At 40.9% G+C, this 13,889-nt stretch overlaps 4 protein-coding genes across 4 annotated transcripts in view; 2 read left to right on the top strand and 2 right to left on the bottom strand.

Moving 5' to 3' along the window:
- The first annotated feature begins 2 nt into the window (after positions 1-2).
- Cpa (F-actin-capping protein subunit alpha) lies at positions 3-4,705 on the top strand. Its single transcript, XM_076810557.1, has 3 exons — positions 3-880; positions 1,466-1,715; positions 1,807-4,705. The coding sequence occupies exons 1-3, from the start codon at positions 683-685 to the stop codon at positions 2,223-2,225; spliced, it is 867 nt and encodes a 288-aa protein (XP_076666672.1). The 5' UTR covers positions 3-682; the 3' UTR covers positions 2,226-4,705.
- A 138-nt stretch (positions 4,706-4,843) lies between these two features.
- LOC143368153 (queuosine 5'-phosphate N-glycosylase/hydrolase) lies at positions 4,844-11,020 on the top strand. The gene is made up of 6 exons (XM_076810556.1): positions 4,844-5,576; positions 5,766-5,981; positions 8,343-8,502; positions 8,802-8,915; positions 9,004-9,189; positions 10,481-11,020. Exons 1-6 carry the CDS (start codon positions 5,481-5,483, stop codon positions 10,717-10,719), a joined length of 1,011 nt encoding a protein of 336 aa, XP_076666671.1. The 5' UTR covers positions 4,844-5,480; the 3' UTR covers positions 10,720-11,020.
- Positions 5,823-8,260, bottom strand: LOC143368157 (uncharacterized). Its single transcript, XM_076810558.1, has 4 exons — positions 7,483-8,260; positions 7,076-7,423; positions 6,882-7,018; positions 5,823-6,823 (listed from the first exon to the last, which is right to left on the bottom strand). The coding sequence occupies exons 1-4, from the start codon at positions 7,887-7,889 to the stop codon at positions 6,684-6,686; spliced, it is 1,032 nt and encodes a 343-aa protein (XP_076666673.1). The 5' UTR covers positions 7,890-8,260; the 3' UTR covers positions 5,823-6,683.
- A 98-nt stretch (positions 11,021-11,118) lies between the features above and the next one.
- Positions 11,119-13,889, bottom strand: part of LOC143368149 (uncharacterized) — a 41,288-nt gene continuing 38,517 nt past the window's right edge. Inside the window, exons 16-17 of the mRNA XM_076810544.1 lie at positions 12,598-13,656; positions 11,119-12,402 (exon numbers count right to left, since the gene is read on the bottom strand). Coding sequence (XP_076666659.1) covers positions 12,088-12,402; positions 12,598-13,656 — 1,374 coding nt within the window. The 3' untranslated portion in view covers positions 11,119-12,087. The remainder of the gene's footprint in view (positions 12,403-12,597; positions 13,657-13,889) is intronic.

Raw genomic sequence — 13,889 nt, forward strand, 5'->3', positions numbered from 1 at the left:
GCGGGCGTGTATATACGGGAGGCTATGAATGCTATTCGAGGGTTATGCTCGCCAAGGTTCGTTGAACAGAGTGCTCGTCTCGAACGCGATAATCGCCATCGAGATTCACCTCGAGTTATCTTCACGTTTCTACTGATTTCCAAGCCTTCTCTTTCACGATCCTTCTATAATAAATTAAGTAAACCACTTGCAATGACTCATGAAATACCGTTATGTGGAATTCAATCATAAAGACGATATATGAATATCTGCAGCGAGCATAATGTACGCGCATAAATGCGTTATTACACATGTATACAGTACGACTATATCGCGATACTACGGGATAAAAAGTTTCAAAATGAATTCCGTACGCAATTTGTAAACTTGAGTGCAAAAAAGTACCCAAACGTAGGTATGCAATTATATGTTTATGCCACTGGGAAGAAGGCCGTAGGATCGATTGATTCCGATTGATTGTAAGGGAAGCACACGGTTGACACCTGTGCCTGCGAAGTAGGCGAAATTCGTGGCTAGAGGGTAAGGAAAAATATGTGCTTCATGGAGTCGATCACGAATTACGTGTCTCGTTCGTGATGCGTCACCGGGTATATGGGGCAGTGCTTCGATACGCCGGTACAACCTGCACTGCACTAACCTTGGTTTGACATCGCGGAGTGTGCGTGCCAGTGGGAAAGGTAAGATGGCGGCGGACGGAGATGTGATTCCCGATCAAGAAAAAGTACGAATAGTTTCGGACTTTATACTGCACTCACCGCCGGGCGAATTCAACGAGGTTTTCAATGATGTGAGGGTCTTGTTGAACAACGACAACCTGTTGAAGGAGGGTGCGTCCGGGGCATTTGCTCAATACAACAAGGATCAGCTCACGCCTGTTAAGGTACATCAATCGACCTCTCTGGCGATACTTCCACGATTTTTTATCAGAGTATCCGCGGTGTCGTTCGATATCTGTGGTGATCGCGGGTCACGCTGCCCCCAGAAACGCGCGGCATCCTATTTCAACGTCCAGTAACGTTCTTAATCGGGCGACACGCGTCCGGAATTTCGGACAGGTGACGTTGACTTTACAGTGAAATTGGAGCGCGATAATGTTCACCTGGTCGATGTGATTGTTTACGCAAAATATCGTCGAGTCTGTACGCGGCAACTACTACGTGAAAACCATCGCGAGCTTTCGATCGGGACCGTGTGCGGTTGTAGGGTTAATTTTAGTCACGGTTCTGGCTGAGTTTTAACAGAAAATCTTCTGGATTGATTTTCACGCTTCTCTCGTCCGTTCACTCGCGCCCCTGTTTTGCAATTTCGAGATGATATTTTGCACGTATGATTCAGACTGCAAAGTTCAGTTAAGGTTAGATATTGATCTGGAGTAAGGGCAGTCGACGACAGAATTTTCGCAAGGCAGCTGGATGATTACTTCGCCACTCTCCTGTTTATTAATCCGTTCATCGTTTGACTTCAGATCGAAGGGAGCGAATATCCTGCGCTCATAACGGAACACAATGATTTAGGTGGTCAAAGGTTTTACGACGCGCGCAGCAAGCAAAGCTTTAAATACGATCATCTTAGAAAGGAGGCGCAGGATTATGAGCCATACGAACCGGATCCTGTAGCTGAACCTTGGAGGTCGGCTCTTCAAGACGAAATAACGACTTACACTCAGAGTCATTACAGACACGGTGCATGTTCAATTTTCGGAAAGAGCCAAGGAGGTATTATTCCCTTTCCGTATATACACAGCTAAGCTTTATATATTTTGGAAAACTGGATCGCAAACAACGAATGGTGTTTCTGCTTATCTAGGTAACATTACATTAACGGCTTGCATAGAAGATCATCAATTTCAACCTAAAAATTTTTGGAACGGCCGCTGGCGTTCGGTGTGGACCGTAAGTTTTAGCCCGAGTTCCGGAAATGCGGAGTTAAGAGGTAGCCTTAAAGTACAAGTTCATTACTACGAAGATGGAAATGTACAGCTGGTCAGTAGCAAAGAAGTAAAAGAAAGCTTACCGATTTCTAACGAAAAGCAAACAGCGAAGGAGTTGATACGGCTCGTCGAAGAATCAGAGAACGACTATCAGACTGCCATTTCGGAAAACTATCAAACGATGTCTGACACAACCTTTAAGGCCTTGCGAAGGCAATTACCCGTTATGCGAACGAAAATTGACTGGAACAAAATTGTATCGTACAGTATTGGCAAAGAGCTTAAAAGTCAATAGAAATAGATTTTTTTATATAATATTAAGAGAAATAATTAAAAAAGCGCATTTTGCTGCATGGGTGAAGTCTGGAGGTGTGATGTGCATGGGAGCAAATGTAAAAGTGCTATACAAAGTTTGGTTAAAGGTGTTTGACTGAAACTCATGCATGCCACTCAAGGTTCCTCTGGACCCCTTTAATACATCTTGTTAAAAGAACAAAAGCAATAAAAAGGGAAAAACATAATCATTGGTTGCTTGAATAGAGATGAAACAATAGAAACCTTTTGGTTACAACAGGATATCTTTTTTTTTTACTCGTGTTTATAAATTCTACATTAACAATTGCTAACTGCTCAAAACATATATATTTGCTGCATTGTGTTTTATTTTGAATGAATTTTATCAACAGATGCTTTGATATTACATTGATTTCGTATATAATAAAGTTTATATGCTGTTTAGAGAACACTCATCCTGTGTCATAAAAACGTCCATTATTTTACGGTATCGAGGGGCATATTGATTTGCGCATTAAATTTGGATCGATGGACAAGTGTTAACATTTGCTTATGAAATCATTAGTATTTAATAAACTTACACTGTTGGGGTAACGGGGATCCTTGGTCTTACGTTTTTTGTAAGCATTTTAATTAGAATTATATTTAGTGAATCAAACCACGTGAAATCTGTAATTAATAGCCAAAATCAAATATGGATCAGAAACCTGGAGTGGGATATTGTAATTCGTTAATGCATTTAATGGATTCATTCAAAGTTTATCAGTTAGATAGTGATCTAGACTGTTAGCATCGAAGAAATGTAAATTACATAATTTATATTTTCATGATCTCGTGCAATAATTAACTTTTAATGTAAACGACATTTTCTGGTGGATTGCATTTACTGAATTTCTCCATTACGATTAATTATACGGATTGCTGTCTTATTGATAATTTGGATGAATGGTACCCATTCTACTCCACAAATTCTGTACTATGCAATTTATTATGTTCGCAGTTTGGAGTCGAAGCTTTATACTAAAAGGTAAAACGAACTGCCTTTATTTTAAGTAATATCGATATCGTGGTGTTAGTAGTCAAACTATAGCATAATGAAAAAGTGTTGCACAGCAGGAAGGAAATAGCTGTCTTAACATGTGCATGTTCGGTCAGCCTAATGAAATCATCGAGTTAAAACTAACTTGAATCGGCGGGGATTAAAATTTCAATTCATTAGTTGCACAATAATACAATTCTTTCTAACACTTAAGCCTTGTAACACCTAAAAAGCACAATAACACACCTTGTATATCTTCAAATGAATATTACCGTACTGGTTTCGTGCTATGTATACATATAGCATGCTGGGGCCACGGGGTGATGTCAAAATATGTAATATCAAACGGAATGGGTATGTCTATATGTTGGATTCACAATCTGGTACAGAATGCCATTACGTGTTCATACCATTCAGTACACAAAATATACAAAGAAGAACATAATTCTTAACAAATGTCGGTGGGCAAGGCCTACTATTTTTGTCCAACTTTATATTTCATAAAGTATAAATTTATACATTTTTGTTAAGATGTATTGTTTTATGATAAGTATGTCTATTATGGCAGATACGTTGCAAAGTTTAATAATACTGAATAAAATAAATGTTAATCATTGCAACTTGATTTCTGTGTTAATCGTATCGTAGTTGTAGGGATCATTTCTATCGGAGAATGATGTCGGAAGATCTTTTGGTGCTATCGCTTACCACACATTACACAACCAGACATGTACGCGGAAACGGAAACTAACAAAGTACATAATGCATTGTACATTGTAGAACGTAGCCTATAGCCTGCTGGAGCCTTAATCTGTTCACTTTACGTTGAGGGGGTATTATGTACATATGTTATTTGAATGAATGAATGCGACGGAGCACACTACCAGTTGACTTTTCAGACTTAAGGATTCGAAACGTGTTTGTAATATTATTCATATTTTGTAAGTTACATCGTAATTCAAAATATTTCATTTCGCCATGCCATTTGATAACTTTTCGAAGACACCTTTGCGACAGCAAAGTACATGCATAACAATTTAAATATAAGACCATAAAATCGTTTTATTAGTTACAAGAAGAGAAGGAGGAAACAGTTGAAAAAAAGAGATGTGCAGGGATATGGATACAAGAAATTAGTATACTAAATATCGCAATAATGAAATTTTATATGTAAATATGAATGTGCGTATTATTTGAACATTGTAATTTGTGTTACGTATGTAAATTACAAATGAAGCGTTGAAGTTTCGAATCTTATCAAACTTTACAGAAAATAGTTGCCTATGATAATAAAAAATTAGGTATTACCTACAATCGAGTGTATCGTAAAATAAAGAAAACGCATGTCCTTATGTAAAAACTTAAACACAGAATACATTTATCAGTTAAATTATGTATTATTAAATGTTACTATTGATTAAATAAAGTGACATGACACTTTATACTTTGACTATCAACTCTCAAAGTTACACGTTCCGTTCAGGATAGGAAATAGATTTTATTTTATGTTACCTTTTTTATAAGTGACTCAAACTTATTGTATGTCAATGAATGTAGGTAATACGATTATGGAATTATTCGAGGTGAAAAAAAAGAAACGCATAAAAACTACATTAAACAGACTTTATTTCCATAGTTTATATATAACGTAAACCGATAACCACGGACGTAGAGATGCACGCCCAACATTGTATTGTAATCGAGAACAGCTTCGATATTTTAATATTGCAATTATGATAGAAAGGAAGATATAAACTATCGATGTATCACGCGTAACGCGATATGTACTTCAGAATTACTTTGTTGCAATCGGTGTTAGAAGATTTATAATCTTCTTCACTATGGTGCTCAATGTAAACAGTAGCGGTGCACATGTGCCAGCTACGTGATTCGAAAATTCGAAATACTTACCTCGCCTCGACCCGCTACACGATTCCGAAGCGTTAAATACGACCGCGCCGAGCGGATCATTTGCCCACATAATTAACAGATAATTCGGGAAACGATCCCAGCAATTTTGACGTTCACAGCCATGTTTGTTGATCAAGACGGTGGTTGCTAAGGCGCCATGTTCGGCGGTCACGTGACCAGTGGCTTGATTGCGGGACGATGTAGTCGGTTGACGGTAGTACGCGAGGACGCACCCGGCCGAAACTTTCCCTTAGTGATTAATTACTTTTAATTGTTAAGTGAACATATTGTGATACTTTTCTAACGATGGCTGTAATGCCGAGGGAGTCCGCAAGGTTGATAGCGAGGCTGTCTAAGAATGTTTTCATCGAAGAAGAAGGCGTCAAGAACCTTGCCTGCGTGGTACGTAACTTCTCGGTGTTTTTTCAGTTTATTCGTTACATCGAAGTTGCGTTCTTCCACATAGATATTTGTTGCTCGCTTAGAGTTACATCGTGGATGTTAATTAGCTCGTTTCGCGTTTACATCTACTTAAAAAAGTAAGACGGAAAATTTCGTCGCAATTAGCCGTGGTTATTCTTTTTTTTACAGATTTTAGAAGGCCTCAAGGATCGCACGATAAGCGTGAACAATTTCTCGCAACTTCAACTTCATCCTTCACCCGATGATCCGATGGCTGTTGACTGGATATTTGTCTTGGACACGTTGAATTATTCCTTTTGGAGTAGAAAGGATTCGCCCAAGTGGACTGTTGACGGTCAGACAGGATATTTTGCATTGTGCGCTGCTGTTAAGAGGGCCATAGACGTGAGTTTAGGCACTATAATACTTTTAATCTATCTATACACCATATCACTCATTGTAACATTATAATAGATTACTTTCAACAATCTTGAACCGGCGACGCTAAGTCGCAGCTAGCTTTTGAATCGATTTAGTCATTTCACATCTACATTGTTCTTTGAATGTGTCTTCCGATGCGTCAGAAGCTTCTGCATCTTTTGCCGTGGATACAGATTCTTCTACTCCCAATTCAGATTTTTCTTCTTCGCCTGCTCGTCTCTTCCTCCTTCTCCTTCGCTTTCTCTTTCTCTTTCTCCCTTTCTCACCACCTTCTTGATCATTTATTCTTTTCCGTTTCTTTACCTTCGAGCGAGTCTTTTTCATTTTCTTCTTTAATTTCTTCAGTTCCTTTACAGTCATGTCTGCTTTGTCTTCCACCTTTTTCTTCTTTCTTTGGACTGTTCCCTATCATGATCGTGCAGTTGTTGAGAGTTGACGTTGTTATCACATCACCTGTACTTGGTTACATACTCTACAATCTTGATAAAAGATGCTGAAATTGTATTACCTTATCTGTATCTTGTATCATTGAAGTTCGATAAGAATGCCTCGCAGCTGCTGTAGTCTTTTTACTCGGTTTTCTAGATAGTAATCGAATAGCTCCTTTCTCTTTCTACAATACGGAATAACAATTAGTTTTATATATCTACATAAATACCTATGTATTTATAAATTTAGAGAAGGCACCGTAGCATCATCGTCGTCATCATCGTCCCAATATTTCTTGCAACAAATACGTTCCTTACTCCCAGTCACGTATCTAGTCAAGTAGCACCTTATAAACATTCTCACATCTCTGAAAAGTTCTATAAAAAAAAAACCCAATTAACTCGTGTAAATTTTTAAGTATTTCGTAACACGTACTTTTCATTCGTTTCTGTTCTCTATTTACTTTTTCATTATATTTTTCTACAAACTTCGTACGTCGAGTTTCTATGCACTGAATCAAGAATTGCTTCTTTTCGATTTCTTTTTCTTGAAATTCCTGTCTTTTTTGCCACCTGGAATATTATGGTTAATTATTTAATATTTATTTATCACGTTACCCTTGCACATACTTTTGTTCTATTGTTCTGTGCTTTTCCTCCTGCTCGAATGCCAGCCGTTTCTCTCTAGTTCTCTTGCGTACACGTTCCTTCCTGCTCCAGTCTAACAGGGTGTGAATTATCTTTTTCCGTTCGATATCCGCTGCTGCCTTCTGTTTCTGTTTAATCGTATCGGCTCGTGCTCTGCTCCGAATAAGTTGCAAACGTTGGGCGTCTCGTCTCTTCTGCAGTAAGGCGCGTAATCTTTCTTCTAGTTTCCGTTGGTTATCTTTCTGCTCCTGACGCTTCAGTCTCTCAGCTAGCTCGCGATCTCTGATAATCGCTCTCCTCCTTTCCGTGAACTTCTCTCGTTCTTTCAACCTGACAAAATTATGTACATTATTTCGCATACATAATTCTACATACTTTGGTGGCATTACTTATTCACTTCCTTCTGTGCCTGTTCCTGCGCGTATTGAATAGCCCTTTCCTCGTTGGACCACGCGGCTCTTTTGCTGAGTTCGTCCTTTATACTGTCACAGTGTAACTTCCGTAGATATTTCCTATACATATTGTAATCCCGCAAGGAACACTTTGCATCCAAATTCTTCGTTATAAGTCCAGCTTTCAACAAATGTCGGATATTATTCGGCCTAGAGAAGTAAGGGAGTAAATGTTTATCGTGGAGGGAGTCGTAAGGCATTTCCATTTCATAGCAATATGGATCGCTCAAGTTAAACTCTGCATCCGGTGCAGAAATCCACAGCCTCTTCCCAAGTTTAGTACGCGTGAAGTTGTAAGCTCCTTCCGGTCCGGGGACCATTGGGATCTTTGATTCCAATGGCATTTCCTTCCATTTCGGCAGACCAAAATTTGGAATTGCGCCTTCAGGTTTAGGGATTTCATCCGCAAGCTTTTCTAGAGGTCTGATTTACATGGAAAACACAACGGAGTGTGAATTATAAGCGTAAATTTTTATCTTCCAAGTTCCAAGTACTCACGTAGGCCTTCTGAGATTAATTATATCAATTGCATACTTGTCACACTTTAATGCCATTCTACTGGCTAATAAGCAACGTCTTTGGGTACAGTTTCCTTCAGAAATTTGATCGTTAATAACATTTTAGAGAATGGTTATAGGAAAATTTCACGTGAAATGTCGTTCTCCTGTATGTCTACCTTCTTTTGTCCGCGAGTTGTTCGTCCACGTCGCTTCTGTATGCGTTGCTCCAATAAAACCATCATTGTTGAAATGCCACGCGGGTACATCATGTCTTTTCTTTTCATTTGCTCTGAACAGGAGGGGAAACCTATAGTCGACCCCAAGTATTACGCTCATATAACGAGATGCGACGCCGAACAAATTTTTCGGGGCGATAATCACACTAGTATTCCACTTTTAGACGAAAGGGTGAAGTCCTTGCGAGAGGCCGGGAAGATATTGTTAGAGAAATATCAAGGTACTGGCTTGGAATCGCTTCCTGACATCGCTTTATACATTTTAAGTCCCGAGACCGCGGTGTAGAACTTTACCGCCCGTTGGCAAAGTCCAAGGAACGTAATTTGTTTCTCTGCCGAGTACCAAAGACCCTCGGAGGATCCAATTCAGGCTGTAAAGTTATACACTGGAGAACGAAACGCTTTGTAAATACGCGCTCAAACGCATTCATGCGGGCCCAGTTTACGAGATCGGTTCGCTAGATGTTAGATCACTTTACCATACGCCTGGGGTGGATTGTGAAAATTTATTCAATCTCAGGTACTTTCACGGAATGCATCAAGTCGTGTTCATGCTCGGCCGAGAAGTTGCTCAAGCTTATCGTGAACGAATTCGAATCCTACCAAGACGAGGCGGAGTACGATGGCCATAGAGGTAGGTGTGCCAGCGTTAAGCTCATTAATACTTGCGTGTTATCCGCGCATTTCGGGTAGTAAATGTGCAACGAATAATTTCCTTTCAGTCAGCTTTTATAAAAGGGCCCAGATATTGGTGGGTGATATTTGGGCGTGCTTCAAAGGAGAAGGAATAGGCGAGTTGCGCGATATAGACTATATCACGATGTTCGCCGATTACCGTATCCCCCAAGTTCTTGTGCATTTCGGCGCGATGCGTTATAGCAATCCCCTTCTAAGCAGGCTCCAGTGTGGTAAGTCTGAATGATTTATTTGCTTCCTAAGTAGGTAGATTAATTGTCACCTAAGTATCTCCAGTGGGAGTTGGAGGGATATTTGCAAAGAAGGCTGCGCAGCTCAAAAGGAGCTGATTTAAGTAATGATTACTTAAGGGGACCTTCCGGTCTAAAAGTCGATTTTATTTATTTCATTTTTTGAATGTTCAACCTTTTAGGAATACGCGTTTAAAAGGATTTGTTGAAATTCGTAAAATTCCCGAAGTTATAGGCATTTGAGTCGCGGCAAATGCATGGGCAACAACCGGCCACTCAGCGCCCACGTAAAACTTTAAACGCGTTTTTCTCGAAACAGTGTTCTCAAAACGGTGGGACCTGTATTTCCAAAAGTTATTATCCGATTCGACTGAAACTTTTTTTATTTCGAAGAATATACTTCTGGCTAGGGAGGAGACCAGAAAAAAATACAAAAATTACAGTTTCTTTTAGAAAATAACGACACTTGAAGTGTGTAATCACTTTTTCCCTATATTTTTCATTCTTTCAACGCCTTTGAAAATTATAAATTTTCAATTTTTTGTATTTTTTTCTGGTTTCCCTCCTAGCAAGAAGTATATTCTTCAAAGTAGAAAAAAGTTTCAGTCGAATCGGACAATAACTTTTTGAGATACAGGTCCCAACCGATTTGGATCAATTTTTTGACGCCTTGACTTTAACGACTCCCCAGTGCCGTCTGCAATGATTAATTATAAAACAAAAAATATATTTCTATAATATAAGACATCGTTAATACAATGCAAAAAGTCCCATTAAATTATATATAGTAGTTTTCCTTTAATTAATTCCTAAAAATCACCTATTTTTGGGGGCTCTAGACCGGAACCTCCCCTTAAAGTGTTTTGGAGATATGACGGTCAGCCTTGCTTTTGATAAATGAAATGCATTGCCTTGTTTATTACGCGTTATCAACTCTTTGGAAGAGTACAGGAATCGACAGCTGTCTACCCCAGTCTAACCAGACTTACTCTAGTTATTTCTTATATAACTCCTAATCCAAATTCAACTTCACCCTACAGTTGCAGTTCACTTTTGGGACGTAAATTGACTCCAATCTAGACCTAACTCAGTCCCGTAGCACAAAGTTAACTCTCCGTAATCTAGAGCTGCCATATATTTCCTAAAAGAATTAGTTTCTAACTCCCACGGTTCTGAACATACTAAAGTGACAATAATTGGCAAACGATAGCCTGCGTGAGCCTAAAGCTTGGTGACGTCGGTTACTGGACGGTGTCATCCGTGATATTTACAGATGTAGAGTTAGAGAACGGTAGTGACGACGAAATAGAGATTCGTGGTTGCTCGATAGAGGCTGTTGAGAGGGTCAAGGACGAGGTTCGATCTTTGATCGAACGCTATCCGAATTTAGAGTTGAACAAAGCGGATGTCAATGCTATATTGATAGATCACTTCCTGTGGGATTATCGGCGGGAGCACGCCGCTCAATTAGAGCAGGTACCGTTCCACAAAACCAGATGCATATATTACTGAGAGGGTACCCGTGCTCCTCGTCCTATTCAAAGTTTCTCGAGAAGCATCGACGCGATTTGATGTGAAGCCAAGGGGGATGGTCGACACTTCTATAGACTAGCTCCAAATGGATGTACGCGTCGATGCACGGATACTGAATTTTATAATATAATGTACCATACGATGACGTATATACTGTGATCACGTTTTACGAGTAATTAGGGAGACGAAGTATTTTTATGATGAAACAGATACTCGAAAACCATTCTGGACGCACTCATGTATTCTCGTTTGTTCGAATAAAGCGGAACATTTTTACGAGCGACTGTGATTTGATCTCCACAGACCCTGATCCTTTTCTGTCTCCTAGCCTCACGAGCTCAATGGTGTCAGACGGAAAATGATGTTAAGGGAGCGTGATAGTCTTCTATCATGGACAATATATTTATATAATATCGTTATAGCACAGTTTTAGTACACAGAAGACGTAACGTTAAATCGATACAAATTTTGTTATTTTATAAAAAGGACAGCTCCTCGCTGCTCCACAGAATTATAATAGTTCGTACATATATATACATACATCGATATCAATTTTGGATGTTAATAAATAATAAATTATAGTACGGTACTGGGTTACTTCTACATCTTGCTCGACAGAAGCCCATATAAATTAGTATAAGTTCCACGGTAGAAATTTATAGAAATTTATACAAATCGAGGCTGTAAGTACTTTGTGTTCCCCTTTATGTACACTAAGCAATTTGAATGATTCAATTATATGTACAAGTCGATTGCAAGGCGCGCGTAGAATTTGGTCAATTACTTCGCAGAAACTTGCCGATTCGAGAGGAATTTACGACTCGAGCGTTGGAATAAATTCCGCGACGTTATTGCCTCGTGCGAAAATATCTTCTTTGGCTAATCACGAGTCTGCGTTTGGCACGAACGGAATCGCGTTGAATGCAATAACCTTCCACGACGAGAATCCATCGATTAATCGTCAAGCCTGTAGTGTTTCGTACAAGTCGATTGACTCTGCTTACACAGTGTTGTACATTCTTACGTTGAGCAAGGATGGCAACTGGTTACACAAACCTCTTTAATCTACTCCATCGATACAATTTCGTGGGTCATCTTTTTAAGAAAGGAAAGAGGATGAAAAGAAGTCATTGTTACCCGTACGAATTATAAAGAAACCGTGCAAGTCGCAAAAATTTCTTTCGTCCTTCGTCCGCAGGCAGTTCACTCTGTATCTCGATTTAAGTTTCGATCCGATTCTTAAGCTTACAATTAGCTTAGATCTACTTTAGCCTTCCCTCTAGCTCCCCCTCGCGAAACCTTCGACAGTTGGTTACAATTTCCGCGGACAGAGAGATCTCGAGCAATTCAACTCTTCCTCTGCATCTGTTCCCAGAATATTATATTCGACTTCAATTTCCCAGGCAGAATCACGTTCGTGTCGTTCGCCATGACGTCGCTCTTCGCCTGCACGACTTCCGTCTGGTTCTCCGGTATTTTCTGCTCCATGGTCACATGGCTGGCTGGCGGAGAAGTCACCTTGTTGGGGATCTGCCTGAGGCCCTCGCGAAACTGCTTCGAAAGCGACCTGGCGGTCAAACTGTGCATCTGCCTAGGTGTCTCGACTATTTGTATCTCTGGCGTCGACGACCTGTCCTTGGACAGGTTGCTCGGCTTGGTTGCCTGGAAAAGACAAGCTGGATGCCTTAGATGCATAATGAGACGTAGAATTAGCGGATGGCGTAATGCAATCGCAGGTGCAATGAAAGGAGGGGTATTAGTCCTCGATGGAAGTAAAATTGTGAGAGTCAAAGTGGCAAACGAATTACATTCTATTGCACGAGTTACACCCCGTGACAGAAATAAGCACTCCCTTACCTTGGAAACGAGTACAGGAGCAGGTTCAGGTTGTTTGTTAAACGTTTGAGCAAGTCTCCTAACCGACGGCATAGGCAGCGGCTTTTTATCTAAATCGTTATCGTTCGAAGCCTTCTTCTCGCCATTGGTCATCGACTGGTGGGATTGCTCTTTCTCCGAGGAGTTATCCGTCTCATTCCCCGATTCGTCGATCGAAGATTCGCTGCTTCTGACGGCGCACTTGTCCACGCTGTAATTATTAGTCACATTCTTGGCTGAGCCGTTCCTGATCATCCCCAGCTCGTTGTACGAGTTCTGACTGTAGCCCTCGACTTCCTCGTCCTCGTGGCTGCTGCTCGCGTTCGAGTAGCACCTCGCGATGTTGGGCACCGACTTGGCAGACTTCAGCCCGAAGCCATTGTACGCGTCATTTCGAAACTTGTTCAGAGCTTCCGTGCTCCGCGTCAAGTCGTTATCGCCAGAAGCTCGAGTCTCCATGACGTTGCTGTCGTGCTCGAAATCATGGTGGCGCGTCAGGTTCGACTTGTTCGCGAGCCTGCGCTTGAACTCGTTGTCATGCATAGTGTTCAAATGAATGTTCGACTGCGTTCGTCGAATCCCACCGTCGTAGCCGAACGACTTCAAGTCCAGTTTATTCACCACCCTCGGGGCGGAGGTCTTCGTCCTGTTCTCATTCAGGAAGAAATCGTTCTCGAACCCGTAAGCTTTCAAGTCGATCCTCTTGATCTTCCGCTGGCTGTCATCGGCGTTGGATTTCTTCGTTTCTATAACGTCATAATTCTCCTGGTTGTTCAACTTCGCGTTCACCTCGTTCTTACTGTTCTTTCTCTCGTTCTCCAGGATCTCTTCCATCCTCTGCTCCTCCCACGCTTTCTGACTGTCGCTCCTCTTCAAGTACTTCTCCTCGGCCTTCTCCACGTCGTTGATGGCCTCGCTAGGTCGAGCCGGCGATTGGCACTTGCTGTCCACGCTATTATTCTTCTGCCATCTCGCCACTTTCGATTTCACGTCGTTGCTTCGGTTCAGGAGGAACTCGGTCTCCTTGTACTGCGCCTCCTCCTGGAACAGAAAGTGATCCCAGTAGAGTTAAACGTCGATCGTCAGCCTGGACTCACAGTTCCCGGGGGGGGCATTGGGGATTGGTTAATAAGGTCAGTCTCCCAGGCAATATTAGTCTGGCGCGTGGTCAAGCGTTTTGCATCGATTTACTCGTGCATCGTGATGGTGCGCAAATAGATGCGAGAAGATCTTGAATACTGTTAGTGATATTCGATTGTGGAAGATGAGAGCAC

Source organism: Andrena cerasifolii, chromosome 4 (assembly GCF_050908995.1).
Source record: "Andrena cerasifolii isolate SP2316 chromosome 4, iyAndCera1_principal, whole genome shotgun sequence".
NCBI lineage: Eukaryota > Metazoa > Arthropoda > Insecta > Hymenoptera > Andrenidae > Andrena > Andrena cerasifolii.